The sequence below is a fragment of the Balaenoptera acutorostrata genome, chromosome 6 (assembly GCF_949987535.1).
Source record: "Balaenoptera acutorostrata chromosome 6, mBalAcu1.1, whole genome shotgun sequence".
Classification (NCBI taxonomy): domain Eukaryota; kingdom Metazoa; phylum Chordata; class Mammalia; order Artiodactyla; family Balaenopteridae; genus Balaenoptera; species Balaenoptera acutorostrata.
The window spans coordinates 71,694,483-71,720,535 of NC_080069.1; the positions used below are offsets into that span (position 1 = coordinate 71,694,483).

Below are 26,053 nucleotides of genomic sequence, written 5' to 3' on the forward strand. Positions count from 1 at the left end.
GTTTAGAATTTTTACTGAAAACCAACAGAAAAGCTTAGCGGAGACACCAATTCGGACTGAAAAAACGCACAGAGTGAAACTGAGGTAATTGTCATTTACAAAGCCAGATTCTCCTAGAGCTAAGTCATTCCTCTGTCTTTAAGTCTTATGAAAAGCTATCGGTCTTCAGATTTCCTAGCCAACAACTCTTTAGGTGGGCCAAAAAACTGCCCCTGGACCACTTACTTCTGCTCAGCAGGTGCATCTCATCCATCTCTGCCCAAGGTATGCTTGGACCCTTTCTCTTGAAAGCAGTCTCCGTGCTGTGGCCTAAGCACAGACGGGAACAAACTAAGCAATTTTGAGTCTATCACCTAACCACCTGGAGAGCAGCCGTATTAGCCCACCCTGAGAAACGCTTCTAAGGCAGGAACTTTTATCATAAGCTTCATTATAGACTTTATCATAGTCCTTTGAGGGATTTAATTTTTTATAGACTAGTAATGTGAAGGTGGCTTTCCAAAGAAAGGTCAGTATCCAAAGTAAATTTAATTATGACTTGAAATTGTATAGATGACTGCCTAAATTGGATCACTATTCCCTCTAGAGAGGGACAACTTTACTCACATTCTGTAAGAACTAGAAAATGGTCTAAATAGCTGATATCCATTATCTGTATTTCTATGCGGTGCTCCACGTCTTCTGGTCTCTGGACCAAAACCTGAAGCCATAAGGCTGGGGGCTATCTGTTCCCTTGATCTTATGGTTGTGCTCTACTCTAGGAGTTCTTGCTAAGTCTGATCAGTTTGACATTCCTCCTGGAACAGAAGGGGCTTGTGACTATTTTTCACCTCTTCTAGAATTGTAACAAAACTACTCAAGTGAGATTGAGTTTATGGGTATCCAGTTTTATAAAAGGCAGAAGCACTTCTTTTGAGCATGGAGGCTGCTATAATTAAAATATACAGTATGGTTATATTGAAGTCCTAACGTTTGGCAGCTCTACTGAACTTGGCCTTTATACATGCTTTAGGTATCTAGGGACTCCAAACAATTCGAGCAAAGAACCAAAATGAGCCAGGGCAGGTACATAGCTAAATGTCACGTGAATCGGGCAAAGGGGCGATCTGGGGAGCATTGCTGCTTCAGACCACAGGCAGCTGTCATTGCCAGTGAAGGCCTGACTGGTGACCCTCCTTTAAAGAGTCCCTGCTCACATGCTCATTCTTTGATCTAGATGAGGATTATGATTATTGTCATATCTCCTCTTGGTGCTATCTGGATAAGTCAGGTTTATTTTCCCCCTGCCCTCTGGTCTCCTATCCCTCCAGGTACTGCCAATTTCACCAACCCACTCCCCACAAGAGGAGAAGTTCCGTTGACTCTTTTGTTGGTGGTTAGCCGTATCTGAATAGCTCTCACAAAACCCTGGTTCTTCTAGGCTCTGGCCTTAATGAATATATGGTACCCCAGATCCTAATCTTGACTACCTAGGCTGGAGGAAAATGTCCTAGAACTCCCAGGGTTTTTTTTTTTTCCATCAGGTATGCTCCACTACTGAATTTTAATTTCTCTTGTTAGCCTGACTTAAGTTCCTTGGCAGAGTCTTAAAGCACACATGCCCTGTCCTAGAGTATTTTAGACCAGCATCATGCGTGTGTATGGGCAGAGTGCAGAAGACCAGGGCCAGAAAGTCAGTCCATATGCCTTGGGGCTTTGAACTTCAGACAGGAGCCAGCCAGCCTGGGTTAGCTTAGGGTCAATACCTGCCTCAGCCAACCCCAAATCTCCTCCAGCTCAGAAAGGATGTGTCTCCTTTCCTTCGAAGAATTTAAGTCTTACATGGGCTTCTATTTTCCACTGTCCGTGGCATGTCACATATTTCACATGTGACCTAGGGGAGCAAAAGGGAGGCTGATACAAGTTGAACATATGGCTTCAACTAACTCATTTCGACAATTTAGGTGCATTCATAGCGTTCTATAGGATAAAGTTAACCTCTAATGGAAAGTTATTATACATTAAATTAAAAGAATATGAAAAGAACGCAGCAAAAACGAATCTTCTCTCCCACCTTCCTGGACAGTCATCAGTGTCTTAGTCTTTTGAAATGATATGAAAGGTGTAATGTAAGTCATGGCACTACTCTGAAAAATCGTTTAATAAGTTAGTATTGCTCAACCATTAATGATTAATGTTAGAGTCTGAAAACTTTTCAGGGCTTTTCCAATCTCTTAGCTTGGTTACACATCAGGGGCCATCTTCACTAGACACTCGCCTTTTTTCAAGGAGTCCAGGCAGGGGAAAGCATTTGAAAGAACAGTCCATTGGAGCCTGTCCGTTTTTCACGTTCCCTTAAAGATAACATTTCTCAGGCTGCTAAATTACGAGCCCGCGGAGCCACGTGACCAACCTAAACGTGATCGGGCGGCCAGCCAATCGCAGAGCGCAGAAAAGCCCGTCCCAGCTTCTCACGCTCGGGACAGTCAAAACCTAAGGGCAGGGGGCATTCGGAGACTCAACGCCCCCCACCCCAAGTATTGCTTGAGGGGCTGCTTGACCACACACTAAAGTTCGCTCTCACTTCAGGAGACACATGCCTGCAGGCAGGCGGGTCTCCCAAGCCACCGGGCGACAGGAGCTAGGGACTCTGGAGTGGGTACTTGGACGGGGGCAGTTTTCCGTCCCATTTTCCCAGAGCTGGCGAGCCAGCCCCTTGGTGTCATGTCGAGATCACTTCAGGGACCTGCCAGGATTCTCACCGAATCCTCTTAGAAGGGCTTCTTGTCGCCTGCCTGAGAAAGTTGTGCGGCCCCAAGTGAGAGAGTGGCTGAGGACAGGGCTCCCAGGCCCAGTGCGGCAGACCCTGGGGACCCGACAGTAGTCCCCACCGCCCTCCCCAACAAGCCACAGTCACACACCAGCTCTCCCAGCTCTCGTGCTACTCCCTTTGATCTACTGGTTAGAATGAAGGCTAATTACAGTCACCAGATTAGGACCCAATTCCTCTCGAGGAAATCTCACCGGGAACGAGGCTCAGCAAACTAACCTGATTAAGTCTTCGTTCCACTCCCCTCCCCCGTTCAGCTATCCTGGAGACCCGAGAGGGAGAGTCCTATTTCAAGCCTCACTCTTCCTCTAACCCGCACTACACAGAGACGGCCCGGCGCCCGGGGAGTCGCAGTCCGGGTGCGCAGGCTGCGCACTTCTAGTCGCTTGGCGGAGACTCCCGGCGGCAGCCCACCGAACGTGCGGGCTCCTCACCGCCGCGGGGAACCCCAGTCCCGGTCGGCACCCGGCGCCCTTCCTCATCCACCGCCCGCTCCCGCCCTCCGTGAAGTCCGAGGAGCGCTCCGGGGGCTGCCGCGCACGTCCCGGCCCACCCGGCCCTCTGCCTCCTTCCTAACACTCCGCCTGGCAGAGGAGACACAACCATTGTTCAACGGCTCAGAAGCCCATATTCCCCATCCCCGGCCAAGCGGAGTGAAAAACGAGGCGAAGCACAGGTTTTAGGGGAGGGAGTGTAAGGGAATGACGACTAGTTCGGGCAAGGCTTTAGGACACCCCAAATCCCACTATCCCCCCAGCCTGGCTCCCGGGAGCCGCGGTGCTGACAGCTCAGAGGCGCCACCAGGGTGGGGAGGGAGAGAAGGCGACGAGAGTGGAGAGGCGCCTCCTAGGAGGGGGGTGGGCAAAAGGAGACCCGCGCCTCGGGGCCCCCTGGCGCGCCGGCTGGGTCCGGGCAGGCCGCGGAGGGGCGCGTCCTCACTCACCCGCTCCGGTGGTGCCGCTCTCCCGGGGCGCCCAGCACAGCGCGAGCAGCAGCCAGAGCGCCCAGCGCGCGGACGTGCCCATGGTGCCCGTCTGGATGGTGCCGCCGCCGCCGCTCGCTCCGCACAACAAGTTACCAGCCCTTCGGAAAGGAGGAAGGAGGTGGGGGCGGGGAGGGAGGAGGGGGAAGGGGAGGAGGGGAAGGAGTTCGAAGGGGGGGAAAGGGAGCAGGGAAGAAGAGGCGCACCCCCTCCCCTACAACTTGCACAATCTACCCCCCACCAGCCAACCCACCCACCCACCCACCCACCTACCTCCCCGGGCTGCAGCGGTAGTGCAAGCCGAGCCCGCGGGCAGAAAATAATGCAGGCGCTGCAGAGGAGGGGAGGGAAGAGGAGGGGAGAAAGGGAGAGGGGGTGGGGAGCCGAGAGCGGAGAAGACAGAAGAGAGAGGAGCCGGCCGCGGAGCACCCACCCTGGCGGCCGCTGGAGCGCGGGGTGAGGAGCGAGGAGGGGGCAGGAGGGGGAGTGGTCAGCGGGGGGTGGGGGCGGGCGCGGCGGCTTCAGCCCTCCTTCCCCACCCTCGACGCGCTCCTCTTATAAGCTCGGGGCAGCCAGGTTCCTGCGCCGGGGGTGTGTGAGTGTGCGTGCGAGTGTGAGCGTGAGTGGCCGTGGCCGTGGCCGTGGCCGCCGCTGCCACCCGGACTGCTCCCGGGGCCCGGCTGCTCCGCGCGTCCGCCCGGGGCTCACGGGGGCCCGGGGCGGCCGCTGGTTGGCTCGCGCGCCGCCCTCGCCTCCAATCCCCGGTGCCTGCCCTAATTTCCTGATCCAGGGAACCTGCCGCCGCAGCAGCTGTGCGCTCCCTACAGTCATTACTGTACCTTCCCGGCAGCCGCCAGCAGTAGATGCAGCAGAAGCAGCAGTAGCAGTTAGCACTGATGCAACTACTGAGGCTATTGCCACCGCCTTCCCACTAACGCGGCTTACAGCCCGGGGGGGACTTGCAGTTTCCAGGGGCAACAAGCGTCTCTCTACCACCCTCTCCTGCGCCTCAAAGGAGGCCGGTCCTGTGAGGCTGGTAGGTAGCTTCTTCCTTGGGCCTCCTCTCTCTGCTTAAAAGTGCTGAAGAGGAGTGGGTCTAAACGTTTGGGCTACTTTGATGTGGGGTTGGGGATGCCTGTCTCAGTCAAACGCTGAGATGCCATTTTTGCTAAAAATTAAATGTGTCTTTAAGTGAGAGCGTGTGTGTAAGGAGAGTGCGCGCGGTTGTGGTTTGTCCTCTGTAATAGAATGGGACGAAAGTAACCCAGTCTGGGATGAGGAGGAGGAGGATATCGCTAGCGCAGCTCTGCATTCTCTCATCAACGATTATAGTTAATTGCTAATTGCACAAATGATAGTCGGAGGGCCTGTAATTAAAAGCTTAACCTTTTCTTGCTTGGGGGAGGGGAAACCCGTAGGTTTATTCTTCTTGATATAGTTTGCAACATTCAATTACAAGGCTCAAGGAAAGAAAAAAGGAAGCAAAGGCAAGATTCCTGTAAAGGATTGATTCCTGTTTTGTGTCTGGCAATACTGAGCCTGTAATTTGCTTTTGTATACTTCAGTTTTCTTGCACAATTTCCCCTGGTTGTCCCCATTTAACCAGACTGGGAGGACACACCGAGCTATTTCACCTTCTTAAATAAAGGGTTTATATATTTTTTAAAAGTTGTTTTGATCTTGAATGACTCAAACTCCACCGATTTCAATAGGACCAGCTCTGACGCTATTCTATTGATGATGTGAGAAGTAGAGGGCTCCTGCCTAGCTGTATTCCTCTTGTCTTGGTGCTCCAGGGCATTTGTCAAGGCTAACCATCAGATGGGATGTTTATTAGGAACTTACTGGATCCAGGAGATGGAGAGGAGAGGAAAATTCCAGGTCAGGATACACTTTCGTGGGGTCAGAGGATACCCAGATTGTGAATGGTCTACACGAAGGGGCTTAACTCTGTCAATATGTATTGGTGGAGACTTGCACTGTAGTTCATTTTGAACTCTATTTTGCTCGCTCTGTGGTTGCACGTTTGATATAAACTGCAGCAGCTGCACATGTGTTGCATGTGAAACTGAGTTGAACTCTGCTTTATGCCATTAGTAGTGAAGAGGCATGCAGGTGTTGCTCACCTAACAGGCATTAAGGGATGGTGGTAAAACAGGTGTGTGGCATTTTCAATATTCTTGGGGTTCTGAAAGAGAGGCTGATAATGAGCTGTGTCACTGACGGAAGAGAAAATGTGGTAGAGGGGATGAGTGGAAGCAATATGAAAAGGCACATTAATATAGTCATGTGGTTTGTTTTTAATATTTTACTCGGAGATAAATATGTATACTGTAAGCCGAACACTGATATGGTATAATAAGATTTACCTTTGACAAACACGTTATGCTTTCTGTCTCTCCAAAGGATATAAATAAACTGTTGGTGAACTTAGCTGCGGCTCTGTGTTCAATCCTGTAGCTCTCTTGTTGGATCAAAAGGAAGCATAACTTTTGGCTCCACCTCTCATTTGGCTGTGTAACTTGGGAAAATCTCAGTGCCTCTCTGTGCCTGCCTTCTGACCTACAAACTGAACACAAAACCAATTCACATAAAGTCAAAGTGCTCTGTGGCCTCCAGGACCAGCTCTCTGCAAAGTGTTGATTATTAGAAGGAAAGGTTGTAAGGAAGAGTGAATTTGATTAATATAGGAAGTAACCGAATAACCAAAATGATACATTTATCATGAGTGGAGATGGGTGTGGTTGAACTAGGCTCAGAGAGGCCGACACTGCTGCATACAGAGCCTTCAGGGAAATGCACAGGCAACCCCGCTCCCACAATCTACCACATTCGTCAATTTGTTGAAGCAACACACACTGAGCATCCCTGGGTAGCAGGCGCTGTGCTAGGCAGTAGGTATATGGAGATGCTTGTCTAAGGAAGCTCAGGATCCGGTGGGGGAGGCGGAGAAGTTGCCGATTGTGGTACCCTATGCACAGCACACGCTTAGGCTTCAAGGTGCTATAAGGTGACAGGGAGAGAGTAGCTAATCTGACTGGGGGACCAGAGGGTCAGAAAAGGCTTTCCAGAGCACTTGTCTCTGAGCTGAAGTCATCATTTTTACCAAGCAATTCCAATTCTCTTTACTGCTGGACACATGGTAGGCTTGCACTTCCTGGCTCCATTATAGTTAGGTGGGGCTGAAAGACCAGTTTTGTGAGCAGACCAGTTTTGTGAGCAGAAGTTCTAGGGTGTCACTTCTGGACTGGGGCATTTAGTGGGACTTGCATGAGACCCTCTCTTTTGGTCTGCATGGTGACTAGACATGCTCAAGTGATGGCTGCCCCATTAGCCTGGTCTGAATGACTAGACTGAGTAGTTCTCTGCTGTCTACGTGTCTCTGGCAATGATCACGTAGAGTAGAGGTCAGCAGATGGCCAGTGACCTGTTTCTGTATGACCTATGAAAAAGAGTGGTTTTTACATTTTTTAAAGAGTTATACAAAAAAGTGAAGGAGAAGAAAATGCAACAGAAATTGTATGTTGCTCACCAAGTGTGTAATATTTACCATCTGGGTCTTTAGAGAAAAAACTTACCACCTCCTGACATTGAGTGAGAAATGAACCTTTGCTGTCTTTATCTACTGAGCTTTTGTTACCTCAGCATGACCTCTCGTTAACTTGACTGATACTCTGGGTGAAGGGGGAAGGAAGACCCTGGTGAACAGAGGGAACAAAGGCAAAGAGAACATCAAGTGTTGAAGGAAATGCAGGGGCTTCAGGATGGGTCCATAATGGTGTTCCAATGGGCTGACAGCGGGAGGTAAGGCTAAGAAAGAAAGGCAGGGCCTGGATTATATGGAAATGTGTATGAAATGCCAACACTTTTTTTTTGCATTTAAAAAAAATTTGTTTTAAATTAAAGTATAGTTGATTTACAATGTTGTGTTAGTTTCAGTTGTATAGCAAAGTGATTCAGTTATACATATACATATATGTGAGAATATGTATATGTTCTTTTTCAGATGCTTTTCCATTATAGGTTATTACAAGATATTGAATATAGTTCCCTGTGCTGTATAGTAGGTCCTTGTTGTTCATTTATTTTATATATAACATTGCATATCTGTTAATCCTAGACTCCTAATTTATCTCCCACCCTTTCATGCCAACACTTCGGACTTGATCCTGTTGGCCATGGTGAGGACTTGTGATGGATTTCTACCGTGATAGATTGTGATCAGAGGCCTGACATTCAGTGTGTTTTAGAAAGTTCACTCTGATGTGAAGTGGTCTGTAGGGTGACTTCTTTGGGAAGCAGTGTAGGATAAGACTAGAGGAAGAACAGTTAGAGGCCCTGGTAGTGAGGGAAGGCACCAAGAAAGGACAGGAAGAAGCTATTATTTGCAGTCAGAAATATTCGTGTAATTCTTTCATGAGATTTTTCTCCCCAGTCCTCTGCATATAGCTTTTAGAACAGTGTTTTCCAACCATGGTCAATCCGTAAGAATCCCTTGGGGGCTTCCCTGGTGGCGCAGTGGTTAAGAATCTGCCTGCCAATGCGGGGGACACGGGTTTGAGCCCTGGTCCGGGAAGATCCCACATGCTGCAGAGCAACTAAGCCCGCGAGCCACAACTACTGAAGCCCGCATGCCTGGAGCCCATGCACTGCAACAAGAGAGACCACCGCAATGAGAGGCCCAAGCACCACAACGAAGAGTAGCCCCCGCTCGCTGCAACTAGAGAAAGCCCACGCCCAGCAACAAAGACCCAATGCAGCCAAAAATAAATAAATAAATTTATTTTAAAAAAAGAATCCCTGGAAATGTGTGTTAAAAACACAAGATTCCCAGGTCCCTCCCTTGGAGATCCTGACTCTGTGGGTCTAGTCCAGCCCAAGAGGCTAGACTTGTACCCTTACTCCAGGCGACTCTTAGGATTAGCCATGATTAAGAAAACTTCGTAGAGAATGTCTTCTTCAATGCAGTCTTAACTGCCAAGTAGCTTTACTTCTCTCAAACCTGTATGTATATATTTGTCCAATTTCCCCAGGGAGAGTGGGTTAGGGCCCACAGAGAATGGGAAGGTTAATGTTGGGCATTTCGTTTTCTTCAAGCCCTGGAAACTAATAAATATGGGCAGCAGAAGTCATCTTCAAACCATGTTGCTAGGCTGAAGCACTCATTACTGTGTTTTCTACTTCATAGCCTTACCATAGGAAGTAAGAAGTGAAATGAACTGTCCCCTTCTCGAGCCTTCTCCTTCTAAAGTATTTTGACGGTAATTTCTCAGGCCTCCACTCCACCATTTTCTAATTGTGTGGCGGCCAGTGAAATAAACGGGATTCACCCCACTCTAGGCTCTACAGGTAGGATCTGATGGTTTAAACCAGTGGCTCACGAACTTTAGCTTCCATGAGAATCACCTGCAGAACTGGTTAAAACACGGATTGCTAGGCACCATCCCAGAGTTTCTGGTTCAGCTGGTCTGGGGTGGAGCCAGAGTATTTGCATTTCTAACAAGTTCCCAGGTGATGCTGATGTAACTGGTCAGGGAACACATTTTGAAAACCATCGCTCTAAATCCATCAGCATAACTTCCCCCCTCAGCCACTGTGATCAATTCAAGGGTCTCAACCAGTCAGCCTGTGGTCTTCTGGCCACACTGATTGGATACTTCAGCCCTAAGCACATTATTCAATCAATCCAGTTATAATGAAGTTCAGGATTTTTGCTTGGTTAGAAAGGCACCCTTTGTTTTCTTTCTTTTTCTTTTTTTTCCTTTTCACTGACTTCTTATTTTTAAATTTTTTTCCAGTGTTGCTATTTTTATTTTTAATTAATTATTTAATTTAAAATTTTATTTTATATTGGATCATAGTTGATTAACAGTGTTGTGCTAGTTTCAGGTGTACAGCAAAGTGATTCAGTTATTCATATCTATGTATCCTTTTTCAAATTCGTTTCCCATTTAGGTTATTACAGAATATTGAGCAGAATTCCCTCTGCTATACAGTAGGTCCTTGTTGGTTATCTCTTTTAAATATAGTAGTGTGTACATGTCAGTCCCAAACTCCTAATCTATCCCTCCCCCTACCCTTCCCCCCGGGAACCATAAATTCAATCTCTAAATCTGTGAGTCTGTTTCTGTTTTGTAAATAAGTTCATGTGTATCGTTGTTTTTTAGATTCCTTATATAAGCAATATCATATGATATTTGTCTTTCTATGTCTGACTTACTTCACTTAGTATGGTAATCTCCAAGTCCATCCATGTTGCTGCAAATGGCCTTATTTCATTCTTTTTAATGGCTGAGTAATATTTCATTGTGTGTGTGTGTGTGTGTGCGTGTATACACACACACACACACACATATATATACATGGCATATATGTACCTCATTTTCTTTATCCATTCATTTGTCGATGGACATTTAGGTTGCTTCCATGTCTTGGCTATTGTAAACAGCACTGCAATGAACATTGGAGTGCATGTATCCTTTTGAACCATGTTTTTCTCTGGATACATGCCCAGGAGTGGGATTGTTGGATCATATAGTAGTTCTATTTTTAGTTTTGTAAGGAACCTCCATACTGTTCTCCATAGTGGCTGTACGAATTTACATTCCCATCTACAGTGTAGGAGGGTTCCCTTTTCTCCACACCTGCTCCAGCATTTACTGTTTGTAGATTTTTTGATGATGGCCATTCTGACTGGTCTGAGGTGATATCTCATTGTAGTTTTGATTTGCATTTCTCTGATAATTAGCGATGTTGAGCATCTTTTCAGGTGCCTCTTGGCCATCCGTATGTCTTCTTTGAAGAAATGTCTATTTAGGTCTTCTGCCTATTTTTTGACTGGGTTGTTTGTTTTTTTTTGATATTGAGTCACATGAGCTGTTTGTAAATTTTGGAGACTAATCCCTTGTCGGTTACATTGCTTGCAAATATTTTCTTCCATTCTGTGGGTTGTCTTTTTGTTTTGTTTGTGGTTTTCTTTGCTGTGCAAAAGTTTTTGAGCTTAATTAGGTCCCATTTGTTTATTTTTGTTTTTACTTCCATTTCTCTAGGAGACAGATCCAAAAAGATATTGCTGTGATTTATGTCAACAAAGAGTGTTCCGCCTTTGTTTTTTTTTTAAGAGTTTTTATAGTATCTTGTCTTACATTTAGGTCCTTAATCTGTTTTGAGTTTATTTTTGTGTATGGTGTTAAAGAATGTTCTAATTTCATTTTTTTACATGTAGCTGTCCAGTTTTCCCAGCACCATTTATTGAAGAGACTGTCTTTCATCCGTTGTATAGTCTTGCCTCCTTTGTCATAGATTAATTGACCATAGGGGAGTGGGTTTATTTCTGGGCTTTCTATCCTGTTCCATTGATCTATATTTCTGTTTTTGTGCCAGTACCATACTGTTTTGATGACTGTAGCTTTATGGTATAGTCTGAAGTTGGGGAGGGGTCTGATTCCTCCAGCTCTGTTTTTCTTTCTCAAGAATGCTTTGGCTATTTGAGGTCTTTTGTGTCTCCATACAAATTTTAAGATTTTTTGTTCTAGTTTTGTGAAAAATGCCCTTGGTAATTTGATAGGGATTGCGTTGAATCTGTAGATTGCCTTGGGTAGTATAGTCATTTTGACGGTATTGATTCTTCCAATCCAAGAGCATGGTGTATCTTTCCATTTGTTTGTGTCAGCTTTGATGTTTTTCATCAGCATCTTATAGTTTTCAGAGTACAGGTTTTTTTGTCTCCTTAGGTAGGTTTATCCCTAGTATTTTATTCTTTTTGATGAGATGGCAAATGGGACTGTTTCTTTAGTTTCTCCTTCTGATCTTTCATTGTTAGTGTATAGAAGTGCAACAGATTTCTGTGTATTAATTTGTATCCTGCAACTTTACTGAATTTATTGATGAGCTCTAGTAGTTTTCTGATAGCATCTTGAGGATTTTCTATGTATGGTATCACGTCATCTGCAAACAGTGACAGTTTTACTTCTTTTCCAATTCGGATTCCTTTATTTCTTTTTCTTCTTTGATTGCCATGGCTAGGACTTCCAAAACTATGTTGAGTAGAAGTGGCAAGAGTGGACATCCTTGTCTTGTTCCTGATCTCAGAGGAAATGCTTTCAGCCTTTCACCATTGAGAACGGTGTTGGCTGTGGGTTTGTCATATCCAGGCTTTATTATGTTGGGGTAGGTTCCCTCTATGGCAAGGCACTCTTTTATAAGCAATGTGGTGTATGGACTTAGGCCAGGACTTCTGTAGCCATTGTGCCACTGAGAAGGAAGCCAATCTGAAGACCACCTGGCTCATGGAGAAGAGGAAGCTGAGAGAATCAGGGAAACAGCACCCAAACTGGAGCTGGAGCCCAGGTGTGATTCTCCTGAAAGCTGCCGTTTTTAGGACTTTCACTTTTCTTAGCAAATAAATTCCCTTTGTTGCTTAAGCCCAGTTTGGATTGAGTTTTCCATTGTTAACAAGTAATTAGCTGATAGAGGTGCCCTCTTGAGGGAAGTAGCGTGTATATGGTAAAACACTGGGCAAAACTCCACCTGTGGACGTATTTACAGTGGAAATAACACGCCCACCCCTTCTGTCTCGGTTTTGGAAGAGGAATGCAGGTATCAGTAAGGACCGTCTTAAACAGTTGCTCTCTTGGGCATCCTGACCAAGTCAACTCCCACCATACCTCAGCTCTGAATCAAACACTCCATGTGGGCTTATTACAAATGAACCTTAATTGAGGGTTACAATCTAATAAGAACACTTTTTTTTGAAATCCCAAGGCCAAAGACTATTTTGCAGATGGCTTTTGAAGAATTTCAGAGAGTAAAAGTGTGGCCAAATGTGGTAAAAAAAGGGTTATGGTTAGAGAGAAACTCCAAAATGGGTTGAGTATGACGGTAGACCAGTGATTCTCAGCTGGGAACAGTTTTGCCCCCAGTGAACATTTTTAAGTTGTCATGCCTCAGGGAGAGGTACTACTGTAGTTGTTTAGGGGGTTGAGCCCAGGGCTGCTGCTGCTTATCCTACAGTGCGCAGAACAGCCCCCTCAACAAAGAATTATCTGTATCAATGTTGCCACAGTTGAGATATCCTGGGCTAGACTAGGTAAAGTCAGATGATTCTGAAGTGTATGAGCTTTTTACCTTGAACAGGGTAGGGGAACATTATTTGGAACTTGGATGGCCCATTAGAAAGATGTTCTCCCTTTGAACAACAAAAGCACAGATTGGGTTTTGTCCAGTCGATGACAGCTGTGAATGCAGTATCAAAGGGCAGTGTGTAGATTTACAGACCTGGAAGATATAAAGCAAACAAGTAGATTACATTCAAATTGAGGTAGACCAATGTAGGCTATCTACATTCTGGCTGCATTGTGAATTCATAGTGCCCTTTAGTTTGCAAGGGTTTTGTTTTGTTTTTCAAGGCAGGGATGAAGTGCTTGACCACTTCTACTTTAATTCTGATAGTTAATTCCTCTGATCCTGGTCCCAAATTTGATTGCTTTCATTTGTCATAAATGCAATTTACAAGAGGTTTTAGAATGTAGTGCTATAGCATTTAAAACACTCTTACAACTGGAGTGTTTTTGGAAGTAGGGGCTTTGTGGTCCCTACTGTGCTAGCTAAGTATAGATGCTTATTAGAACGTAAGAATTTTAATCTGCAAGTTATGAGTAATGCAGTGAGCTGTAAAGCCTGTACCATTTCACCAGGATAATTCCATTTTCAAACTTTTAGGAGTTTTGTGGAAATGGATAGTTGATATATCTAATGTTGTTTTACTTGGCTATGTGTGTAGTTTAAATTCGTATGACATTGCTGCTTGCACTCCTTGAAGGGCTGAGTGTCTAAATGGATATGCTTCTGTCCCACCTGGCTCTTTGAGAAGGTTTTGTCCTAGCATCTCTAAATCCTTTAGAAACACATTTACGAGGAGTTCAAATGCTGATGACTGTGTCTGGAGTGTGGAGGGAAGCCTGGGTTTTCCAGCCTGCTTTTTATGGTTGTTTGAAGGAGGTGCAAGTAATTCTGAACTGTTGAAGGGTAGAGTCGCTTAAGGTGGGAGTAGATAACAGAGGGGTAGCCAAGTACAGTTGAGGAAGTTATCTGTGTATCGTTTGGATCTGTATCCCATAAGCAGTTAGTAAACCATTGAAGGTTTTGGATCAAGAAATGATGGGATCCAGATATATGTCTTCAGAAATATGATTATTTGAGAAGGTGATTATGGCTGTATAGGATCCAGAGGTCACCCTATGTGGTCCCTGAAAGCCTTTGTGCCTTGAGTGAATGCAGGGGGGCAATGCAGGTTAACAATTATGAGAGAAGGTGCTGGAGCCAGTCTTCCTGGGTTCAAAGCTTGGCTCAATCACTTACTGGCTGTGAAATTTTGGGCAAGTTATTTAACCTCTCGATATGCCTCAGTTTTTTCACCTGAAAAATGGAGATAACAAGTATACCCACTTCTTATAAGAATTCAGTGCACTCATATTGATACAAGTAAAGCAGTTAGAAATATGCCTGGCATATAATAAATGCTCGGGAATTGTTAGCTACTCTTGTTAATAGTAATGACATTTATTGTTATTGTTGTTGTTTTTATTATTATCAGCAGCTCTCGTGTAAAAGAGAGGCAAAGGGATTACAGGTGTGGGCCCAGGATTGGAACTTTGGAAGGCAGTGGTACTGGACCCCGTCTGCACATTAAAATCCCCCGGAGAGCTTTTTAAGACTATCAACCCTGGAGTCCTACTCAAGATCAATTCAATAACAGTGTCTGGAAACAGGGCCTGGATGTGAGCATTTTTAAGCTTCCCAAGTGATTTGCATTCTAATTATGACTCACTTGGTGTCAGGCCTGATGCCCCCTGGCCCAGAGGAGACAGGGAAAGCTGGGTGGTAACACTTGAATGAACTTCACCCCGAGGGCGACAGCGATGCCATGGAGGCTGCTGCAGAGGAAACACGAGCAAATCCCCCGTCTGTGTTCCAGAACAGCCTCCCTGTCCTCGCTCTGTGTGTCCTGCTCCTGGCATCCCACATCCAGCTAGATTTGTCGGCTGTAAGAGAGCCAAGGACCATGGGAAGTCAGAAGCTCTGCACCACCGGACTGCTAGGAACCCAGCTGGTGTCTACCCATCAGGGATAGGTTATGTATCGCCAGTCTCATGCCTTTGCACATCAATCCCCCAGCAAGGACTTGCTGAGCACTTTCTGGGGCCCAGCCGCCTGCCAGGTGACTGGAGGGCAACAACCAGATAGCGTTTTGGCTGCCACTGAGGAGAGAGTTGTTATTGTTTTGTTTGCCTTTTCTACAGGAGCCAAAATTCAGGCTTGTTAAGTGGTAATTGACAGTCCTTTCTTCTAAGGAAGTTTCTCTTGGATTTGCTGCCAATAGGAAGTGTATTATTCCTCCTAGCACTATAGCATTCATTTATCGAGTGCCCACTCAATTATGAAGCATGACAGAGTTTGCCATCTAAGAGAGGAAAGACCACTTAATGATTCCTAGAGTCAGAAGTCTGGAATAAATGGATAGACAGATCAAAGAGTTAAGGGGATTCCGTTGTACTTGGAGAGGCACTTTGAGCAAGAGCTGGGTCTTCCACTGAAGTCTTAAAGGAGCCTTTGAATAAGTTGTGTGGGAGAGAAAGTATGTTTTTGAACATTAAGGAATAGTGATTTCAGCTGATCATCTCATAGGATAACAACGTGCAAGTTGTGGTTGTTTTCTAAACCGTGGTGGGAGCACATGTAAGACCTGGTAGAAATTGAAATTCTATTTTGAGATCTTAACAATTATTTCCCCTACCCCAGGAGAAATTGAACTCTCTCAGAGAGTATGTTTACCACAATAATTTTCTGGGTCTGATTGTTTTTCTGGATGGACAATTCTTACATGTGAGGGAAATAAAAAAGCTTCACCCTTTGGGAGGGGTTTCCTTCTAGAGTTGAAGAAAGGTTCATGGTTACTGATCCAAACTGAAGGACAATTGATGGTTAATGACCCAAATCAGACCTTGTTCCTTGGATTTGACTTGGGAAGAAGATAACATGGACTTCCCTGGTGGCGCAGTGGTTAATAATCCGCCTGCCAATGCAGGGGACACGCGTTCGGTCCCTGGTCCGGGAAGATCCCACGTGCCGCGGAGCAGCTAAGCCTGCGCGCCACAACTACTGAAGCCCGTGTGCTCTAGAGCCCGCGTGCCACAGCTACTGAGCCCGCTGCTGCAACCACTGAAGCCCATGTGCCTAGAGCCCATACTCCGCAACGAAGAGTAGCCCCCGCTCACCGCAACTAGAGAGAGCCCATGTGCAGCAATGAAGACCCAACATAGCCAAAAATAAATAAAATTAAAATAAATAAATTAATTAAATAAACACATGTGGACCTTTAAAAAAAAAGAAGATAACAGAAGGCCACTTGGAAGCACAGATCAGAGGTCTTATGTAGATAGAGATGGAGTTGGGAGGGTACTGGGATTGGGATGAGGGAGCTTGGGAAATGAGACATAGCTGAGACTTCTACTGAATCTTGCCTTTCACCTTCTTAACCGCAACACCCCAATATCACCAGTATTCTTCTTTGCAATCAAAACTTACTCCTTTCCTGATGTAAATAGTAAGCAAAAATTATGGTTTAAATATTTGCCATGTTTGTGAAATTGAATTGGAATATATGAACAGGTCTTTTAATCAGGTTCTCTTGGTGAACTCCAGAAAGGCATCTTTCTGTGAATAAGTGGCTGAAAGGAAGATGGGTCATTGCTGAGGTTTCTCTCTTGACATTCCTTTACCCCTCTCTTCCGTTTGCCAGAGACTCCAACAAAGAACAAAGAGATGAGGGAGAAAGGGCAGGCTGGCTGGCACAAACAGTATGCAGAACACTCAACAGAAAATCTCTGAAGGTCATGGAAGATCTTCTCTTCCTTTTATAGTGATTCCATAGCGCTTGCCTGGCTAATGGGGCTGTTTTCTAAATGTGAAACAACAACAAAAAATGATGGTTATGTCTTACATAGTGTGAGAAGAATGTCTTGAATTTGTGCACTGCCTTTCTTCTGAGAATGTTCAAAGTACTCTACAAACATGACATCATTACTCCCTGGGAGGAGACTGTGGACAGACTTTAAGGGGAATAATCCCTCTTCAGCAGTTTGGAAGGAGCTCAAGCAGAGATCAGTGTCCAGACTCAGCTTAAGCAAGTGTCCCAGATTGGTTGAGTTCTAAATCTCACATAGAGAAAGATGGGTGTTAATACTAAACATGGCCAGATAAAGTTTACATTTGCAGTCTCTTGGTGAACTCTATGTCTCATGCTTTAAGAAGGCACACTATGTTTTTCTTGTTTCTTATTCTTTTTCCCAAATGGCCATGCTTAACTCTAGTCTCCATCCATTTTGTTTGTTTGTTTGTTTTTTGGAGCAAGGCAAAAATAAAATGACAGAACAAAACAAGAGACACCGAGAAGTATTTGTATTATCATGACAACACCAAATTGACTCACCTCAGCAAAACCTGGAGTCTTAGAGAAGATTCCTTGAAGAGAGAAATGGAAACGTCATACCTCCCTCTGTTGTTCTGATTAGGATCTTGTGGCAAAGTAGGGTAATTAGAAATTCTGTTAACTTGAAGGAAAGAACAAATGCGGTAGTTATTTCTTTTTCTGCCTTTGCAAGGGAAATGTAATCACATCCAATAAATTTGCTTATTTTTCTTTTCTTTATTCCACTTCCCAGTCCCTGCCCTGCCTTCTGCCTGGCTCTCTTAAGAAATCTCAGGAGGTCCTGCCCATGGCAGAAAATTCACAGGATATGAAGAGGAATGGAAGGGTGCCTTGTAGATCTTATATCATTTCCTCAAATCAAGGTCCACTTCAGGGGAAGATTCACTGGAGAAATTACTGGAAATATTGCAACAAGGGTTATTTAGAAATTGAAGGTGAAAACAGGAACTGTTTAGCAGTATAGGTCAAATTCTCTTCCCATTTCCTTTGACGCTGATATGAACTGGCTTCAGTTTTTTTTCCACTGACAGGTGTGATACTCTGTCAGATAAAGTAGCTGTTCCATTAGAATCTTTATTTTCTTAATCACCAAAGTATCTCTGGAAGGAAATGGTGCTGGTCATTTAAATCATGCTATAAATACTTGTCCTGTATCTAGACATGACAGTGTACTTCTTAGGTTTACAATCACAGCAGCAAGCTCTGTGCCTTATTGTGTACTTACCAGGATTTTTGGTGGACTCTTTGTGTTTCTCTCCCCAAATACTCCCTTGTTAATTAAAAAAAACAAAACCAAAAAAACTTCTTGTGGGTATAGTGGGAGTCTTTGATTGATTGAATTGGATTGAAAAAGAGACTTGATGGTTTGTGGCATTTATTTATACAGTTGACCCTTGAACAACTCAGGGGTTAGGGGTGCCAACCCCCCATCCCCATGCAGTCAAAAATCTGCATATAACTTTTTTATTTTTAATTTTTATTTATTCATTTATTTATTTATTCATTCATTTATGGCTGTGTTGGGTCTTCGTTTCTGTGCGAGGGCTTTCTCTAGTTGCGGCAAGTGGGGGCCACTCTTCATCGCGGTGCGCGGGCCTCTCACTGTAGCGGCCTCTCTTGTTGCGGAGCACAGGCTCCAGACGCGCAGGCTCAGCAATTGTGGCGCACGGGCCTAGTCGCTCCGCGGCATGTGGGATCCTCCCAGACCAGGGCTCGAACCCGTGTCCCCTGCATTGGCAGGCAGATTCTCAACCACTGCGTCACCAGGAAAGCCCTGCATATAACTTTTGATTCCCCCAAAACTTAGCTACAAATAGTCTACTGTTGACCAGAAGCCTTACTGATAACATAGTCGATTAACACATATTTTGTGTATGTATTATATACTGCGTTCTCACAATAAAGTAAACTAGGAAAAAGAAAATTTAAGAAAATCATAAGAGAAAATACATTTACATCACTGTACTGTTTTTATCCATACTGTAAGTTTACTTTGTTTACAAGATGCCTTATCTGTTAATACCTGCATGAGTAACGTCTTATATGATATAAAACACTGTAGATGTTATACTAACACTAGCATCAAAAGTAAAAAGATAACGTACAAAGAAATTCATATTTATTTACAGGTATAATGTTTCATGCGTTGATAACAAAGAAGCAGCAATATGATTGCTCTGTGGTAGCCTAGTGTCATCAATATGATTGCTTCACAGTAGCCTAACCTATACACTAAATGAATCGTTATAAAATTTTTATGACATACAGTATTACAGTGATATTCATATTGGATATTGTATTGGAAACATTGTTACATTAAAAAACCCACCTACCTGTGATGATAGGCTGATATGCAGTTTCTCCAGTTACCAGAGTGAGGCATATTGTATGGTAATGTAATTCTTTGAAAGCAAAGTTATAAAACAGTAAGGAAACTAATATGTGATTAATTTTATATGCAATATCATTTACCTTTATGCCTGTGTAAGGATAGACTAGTATCTGCATATATTTTATGCATTCATGACATAACTAACTTTTTCTTAATTTTTTTGGTATATCTAGGCTATGTAGTTCGCTTGCATGTTTTTTAAATTATCACAGATCTCCAAAAAATTTTCCAATATATTTATTGAAAAAACCCCATATATAAGTGGACTCATGCAGTTCATACGCACGTGTTCAAGGGTCATGTGTAGATGGACTGCCAAATTCATCTTCTCAGCTTTTCCTACTGTACACATTACTCTTGCTGAGAAATTTCCAGTGTCTTTCCTTCCAAAGGCTAACCCCCTTATTATGGACACTTGGAGCCTTCTACCCCGACCTGTCTCTGTGAGTGCATCACCCTCTCTTCCCGCCCAGAACCCCCTGCTATGGTCTTGTGTTTTCTCGTGGCTTATTCTGGTCTTTGGTTGCTAGTGTCATGTGAGATGGGGTCTATGAAATTTTGGCCATTATATACATGTTGTCATATTCAGTAAGGTTGGGGATCACAAAACATTACTCTTTGTTTGCTGTGTAACTTCGCCCTCCTTTTGTTATTTTTAACCTTTTAAGGCTCTGTCCAGTCTCTTCAACTGTGTTGACATCCCTGTAATGTTTGGGACCACAACCGTGGAGCCCACACTGGGAGGCTTCAGTACATACACACATGAGGAATGTCTGTCCCCAACCTGTACTGACTGTACCTTCTGTAACCTACTGAAATTCCTACTGGAATCAGAACTGAGACCCCAAATGTTGAAGCCTTCATAAAGTTCTGTCCTTTGGAGCATGTAACGTGGACCTCTCATAGATGTGACACTCTGTACCAGAATCCTTGTGTAACTTGGCAGCTTAAGTCTGGGACTGGACACAAGAAACATTTACTTTGTGCTAAAGTTGCTTTGTGGAGAGAAGTTAACAGTGGGGTTCCACTGTGTGTAATTTGAACCACTGAATGTGATCTGTGGTACTTGTTCATTGATAGAGATTATGCAGAACAAGTGCCATTCCTTAAGGGATGAACTCTGATGGGTGGGCACTAGGGGTGCACATCTGTCCCATGCATACAGCCTGGAGGTGCTCCCGTTGCTGGTAGCAAGCACTGGTTTCCAGATCCCAGAAGCCCACAGCCCTTCTCACTCACAGAGCTGCATGCTGCTCGCAGATCTAGGTTAGTTCTGAGAGGCAAGTGGGAGGGCTCTTCCATCAGCTCCTGGCGTGCTGTCCCGGAGTGCAGGGGCACCCACTGAGGAGAAATGGTGAGGTGCCCATGTTTGGTAAGGGAAAGGAAGAATAGCTTCTGTCAAAGCGATATGGAATTTCAGAGCAGAAAGCAGCCTTAGCTCTCCTGCTGTGATGAGGAACACACACGAAAAAGAGGCATTCTCGAAACTTCTTGCTCTTTCCCAGGCTCTGCAGGACCTTTGAGTTCAGGAACGCAGGGGATAATAAGCAGTGGTGTTTGATAATTCCAAGAAGAAGTTTGCAGCCTCTAGATAAAATTCTAAATTGCTTGGGCATTTTCCATTAATAAGCAGCTGAGTAAGTAACAGGTGGGAGTTTGTGTGTGTGTGTGTGTGTTAAAAGAATTTCTGGCTCCTGTTGGTGACCAAATACTGTCCAAATTGTAAGTCCTATCCTCTCTACTTGTCTAGGGGGGTGACTCTGGTTACCTTGTTTAAGAAAGAATGAATACATTTTACAGCATGTTGCAGAAGGGGCTTGTTTGACTCTGAGATGGCTTTGCAACATTTTCCATTTTCATCACTTTGATGTGATATGACCTGTGCTGGCATTTGGATTCAAAAACTGGGGTTGGAGTCTAGACTCTGCTGCTGATGAGCTCTGTGTCTTTGAGTAAGCTCCTGAACTCCTCCTGGTCCTCACTTTCTTCAACTGGGGAAAGGAGATAGTTCCTGCCCTACTTATCTCTTACAGCATTTCATCTGGCTCCAAAGAGAGAAAGTGCATATGAAGGGGTAGGTAGGGGTAAGTAAATTTGCATAAGGACTTTGATAACCTTCCTGGGAAGGAAGGGACCAAAATCTCAACCCTCTTTCCTAGTAATTTCAGGCTATAGAAACCTTCGGGGTGGGCTGAGTGATCTAGTACCATAGGAGTATAAAAAGGCCTCTGTAAAAGCACTCAGGGTGGAAAGATGTGTTGGATGTGAGCAGAGATGCTGGATGTTGCCTTGTTCCCAAAAGCAAAGGGTTTGGCCTTGAGCAAATGTCTTGGGTGGGTGAATCTAAAGAGACGGTAGTTGGGAGCCCAAGTCACATTTGGCATGTGGCACCCACAGCTGAGATAACTCTGAGTAGGGAACCCTCCTTCTTTCTACCTGAAGATCCATGTTGCCTAGACAGGATTTGGCACTCTGTTTGGTGGGAGAGTAGAGTGGTTCTCAACGCTATCAGTTTACCCCTTTAATAAGAAATATCTTAAAATGCTCCTTTTCTATCTTGAAATGTAAGTTATAGATAATAGCACATATACACATATATGATCTACAAAAAATAATCAACCTAATGTCCTAAGTATAATATAAAGAAAAAATGAATGGAAACCAATTTGTAATAAAGCAATATGGCCCAACTATACCAGAAGACACAATACAAAGTCAGATATTACACATGTAGAATCTCTGTGAGCACAATGACCACGTATGCCAACTGATACAGGTATAGTGGGTTGAAGACTGTCGTATTACAAGCAGCTTAGCTGTTAGTGATACAATTTTCTGAAATGGTGAGCCACAACTGGTGCTGTTCCAAACAAAAAAACCCAATAATTTTCCCTTTAGTGAACGTGGTAGCTGCATTCCTGGAAATTTCAGCATATGTTAAAACCTTGCCAAGGTCTTTTGTGCTTATATGTAAAACAGAATCAGGATCTAGGCTCAGATAATTATAAACAGGGGATAAAACTTTAATGCTTGGTGGAGTATTTTTGGACGGTTGAGTCATGTAGGTCATTGTTCTTGATGAGTAAGATGTATCACCTGCTTTGCAGGATGTCTAGAATCCCTGGCTCTGCCCACTAAAAGCCAATAACACACCTTCCGTCATTGTGACGAGCAAAATGTGCCCTTCTAATTTTAAAACGCCCTCTGGAGGTCATGTCATTCTCATTGAGAAGCACAAGGGTAGAGGTCCAGCTCACCTCCATTGCTCTGGAGACAGTTGGAAGTGGCCAGGCCTTCTAGTGAAGGCATTGATAGCCAATGGAAGACCTTATTGAACTTCATGGGACCCCAGCTGTATTAGCTTGAACTGCTGTAACAAAATACCCCAAACTGGGTGGCCTAAACACCAGGAATTTATTTCTCAAAGTTCTGGAAGCTGGGAAGGCTAAGATCAAGGTGCCAGCTGATTTGGTTCCTCTTTTGCTGGCTTAATGGTGGTTGCCTTCTCTCTGTGTCCTCGCGTAGCAGAGAGAGAGCTCTGGTCTGTCTTCCTCTTCTTATAAGGACACAAATGCCATCATGGAGGCCCCACCCTCATGACCTCATCTAAACCTGATTGTCTCCCAAAGACCTTACCTCCAGGGCTTCAACGTATGAAGTTTGGGGTGATGCAAACTGTAAGTCCATAGCACCAGGTTTCTGGTCTTTGTTTTCTAAAGCAACCATCTTCTGTCGGGAGCTACTATGGTCTTCTGGGATCAAAGGAGACATCTGAGTTCTGGTTCTAGGGGCTACCTAGGAGCAAGAAGGATGAAGAAGCCCCTTGTTTATGAGGAAGTGCCTGGGGAGTTCTTAGATCTGTTGGGGTGGGCAGGTGCTGGAAAGGGAATGTAGACTTTCTGCTCTTCTGGACAAATGGAGTCCCAATCAAGTCATGTTTAAGAGTGTGTACTTGGGAGTTAGACAGATCTGGGTTTGAATCCTGTTTCAGTCATCTGGTAACTGTGTGACCCTGGAAAAGGTACTGAGCAGCCTGAGCCTCAGTGTGAAAATGGGCACAGACCTACCTGGAAGGTTGGTGGTGAGGAGTAATGAGATCTTTAATAAAAAGCTTTGCAGAGTTTCAGGCACGTGGTTAGAACTCACTCCATTAATTTGTGTTGTTGCTTATGGTAAAACAGTCATCCTTTGAGGAGTCATTTTTGTGGGGAAGAGCATTCGTCACAACTGAGGCTGCCTAGAACAACCCCGTGACAAGGTACAGCTCCATTTCTGCAAAAAGTGATGGGAGTTTTTCTAGAAAGTAATTTAGGGGGAAAACAAGCCAACTCTGGATCATATTGCATGGAATGTTTTAAATATGAAAGCAGACATCTTCCCTCTGACCCTTAATACTTAAGGGAATTTCTTCTTAATACTTCATACTCAGTCCCAAGGGACCTCTGAGTAGCCACGGCGTAATGACCATCATACAATAACCTTTATACAATTGGAGGTGTATGGAGTGGCTGCTTTGGAATTACAGGTTTGCCGTGTCATGCTGACTTATCTCTAGCTAAGCAGAGTTAGAACCTATTACTATTCTGTTTGGAAAGGACCTGGAACAGAAGTTCATGGGAGTCTTCCTTATCTATACTATTTCCCCCCAAAGCGAATATAATGTGTGCTTCTGTTGATGCAAAACAAGCAACCAGGTCCTCTGATGTGCACACATTTCCCTGGGACAAACCACAGAGAAAAACTGTTTGGATGGATTTAATGAAAACATTTTGCTAGCTCAGAACTTCTTAAAGAGATCCAGCTTTCTTATGGAAAACAGCCCAGGATTCTTAGAGAAAATATTGAAGGTTGGAGAAGTATTCTTTTCCTTTATCAGTGTTGTTTTGCCAAAGAAGATGCTGGCTGTCTTTTTCACTGAAGAGTGAAAGGAAGTTCTGATCATATGCTTCCATCAGTCCATGGACACTTTTTCAAACTTGTTTTTCTTTATAACATTAAGGCAAGTGCTTTTCTTGTAACTATCTTTTTCATAAAGACTAAGACAATTAAAAAATAAGAATATAAAATATAACGAGGACTAAGGACAAAGAGAAATAAGGCAAAGTTGGGGGTAGAAAATGTGTGCTTGTGGGATGAAAATTTGGCAACCAGGGCAAGGAGGAAAATCTCATTTGATTACATGATTTTTAAAAATAAAGTTTCTTAGAAGGAGCTCAATTGTCCCTGGCACTGAGAGCAGAATTACATTTTCTCACAGGTACAAATAAAGAGGATATTTTGAGCTCTGAGGATCAATTTTCTCAAATGCCCCACAGTGACTGCCACTGAATTATATAGGACTGCTTTATAGAATGTCCCTCATTGCTGGCATTTTGCCAAAGTGTGATTCTATAAAGGAAAAGAGCGAGCCTTCAGGCAATTCTCCATTTATACTATGTATTTTCAAATGAACTTGTGCAAAAAATTGAGCAGCAAAGAGTTGGCGGTCATCTCGGATAAGTAACTGGAAGGCAGTTCTTTGTAGATGGGTAAGTGCAGAGACAGACTTGAAACAGTTCGATAAGCTGGGGCAGAGATGACATTCCTTTATAAATGTGAAAAGGAAGCGCAGGGCTTCCCTGGTGGCGCAGTGGTTGAGAATCTGCCTGCTAATGCAGGGGACACGGGTTCGAGCCCTGGTCTGGGAAGATCCCACATGCCGCGCAGCAACTAGGCCCGTGAGCCACAACTACTGAGCCTGCGCGTCTGGAGCCTGTGCTCCGCAACAAGAGAGGCCGCGATAGTGAGAGACCCGCGCACCGCGATGAAGAGTGGCCCCCGCTTGCCACAACTAGAGAAAGCCCTCGCACAGAAACGAAGACCCAACACAAACAAAAAATAAATAAATTAATTAAATCCATGGGAAAAAAAAAGGAAACGCAAAGGTATGGGAGGCGAAGAGAAGGCCGTCTACTTCTGCATGTTGAAGGGCAAGTGCATCAGAGAAGATGTAGATAATTTGAGGGAAGGGGAAGAAAAAAGTTAATGATAATTTTATTACCTTAAGATAACTGCTATTCGCACTTTTGTATGTTTCCTCCCCATGCCCGCCATCCACCATGGGTAATGTTAACAAAATTAGAATTTGCATACAATTTTATATTATTTTTCATTTAACTAAGCTGCATAAAGTAAGTGATTGTATTTTCTATTATTGGGGCATGTAGGGTGCTGTGATATAATTCCTACCATGGCTTTAGGCCTTCCATGAAGTGTTATATACCCACACGCTGTGAGAAAACAACGCTTTGGGAAAATTAGGAAAAGAGGCTGTTTAAATGGATTGGTGATCAGTAAAGAGACCAGAGTGGTACTATTTGGCAGGTCTTTTCCTCTTTTAAAGTAGCTTTCCCAGGAGTCCCTTTTTTCATGGTCAAGAATTTTTCATTTTTTGGGGTGGTGTGGGCAAAAATTTGTTACCGATTATAGTTAGACACTGGTGTTTACATTTAAACTAGTCCCCATATACAAGACTTCCCAATAATCTATTGCTCATTTCCTTCAATTTTGTGTTTCTCCCTCCTAGAAATAAAACATTTCTGATGCTTAAATACAACCTCAAATGCACTGGACTCATGTCTTGAATGACCTCTAGGTTCAGATATTTCTTTGCTGACCTTGTATAGATTATCTCCTTACTGTATGGCTTTGAAATGTGTCACTTTTTTCTCTGTGACTCTGAATTACCTTCTGTTCCAGGAAGGTATATATAAATGCATTTTCTTAAATTGAGGTAGTTTTCTGCTAGCCAGATGCCGTGGTCAGATTTTACCTTCTCCTGGGACTGAAGTGTGACTGTCCAGTGAAGAGGCTAAGTGTTTTTCTTCCTATCATATGTGGCTT

General features: G+C 44.1%; 2 protein-coding genes across 6 annotated transcripts in view; one reads left to right on the plus strand and one right to left on the minus strand.

Moving 5' to 3' along the window:
- VLDLR (very low density lipoprotein receptor) overlaps positions 1-4,368 on the minus strand; it is a 31,825-nt gene extending 27,457 nt beyond the window's left edge. For 3 of the 5 annotated variants that reach the window (XM_057547661.1, XM_057547660.1, XM_057547657.1), the window contains exons 1-2: positions 4,065-4,280; positions 3,753-3,892 (exon numbers count right to left, since the gene is read on the minus strand). In XM_057547661.1, the coding sequence (XP_057403644.1) occupies positions 3,753-3,834 (82 nt within the window). In that variant the 5' untranslated portion in view covers positions 3,835-3,892; positions 4,065-4,280. Of the gene's footprint in view, positions 1-3,752; positions 4,026-4,064 lie in introns of those variants that run through there. The other 2 variants (XM_057547658.1, XM_057547659.1) reach the window with 2 other exon arrangements.
- The window catches only part of LOC130708495 (uncharacterized), a 71,087-nt gene continuing 48,866 nt past the window's right edge, over positions 3,833-26,053 (plus strand). Inside the window, exons 1-3 of the mRNA XM_057549148.1 lie at positions 3,833-3,912; positions 4,036-4,103; positions 4,253-4,827. Coding sequence (XP_057405131.1) covers positions 3,833-3,912; positions 4,036-4,103; positions 4,253-4,827 — 723 coding nt within the window. The remainder of the gene's footprint in view (positions 3,913-4,035; positions 4,104-4,252; positions 4,828-26,053) is intronic.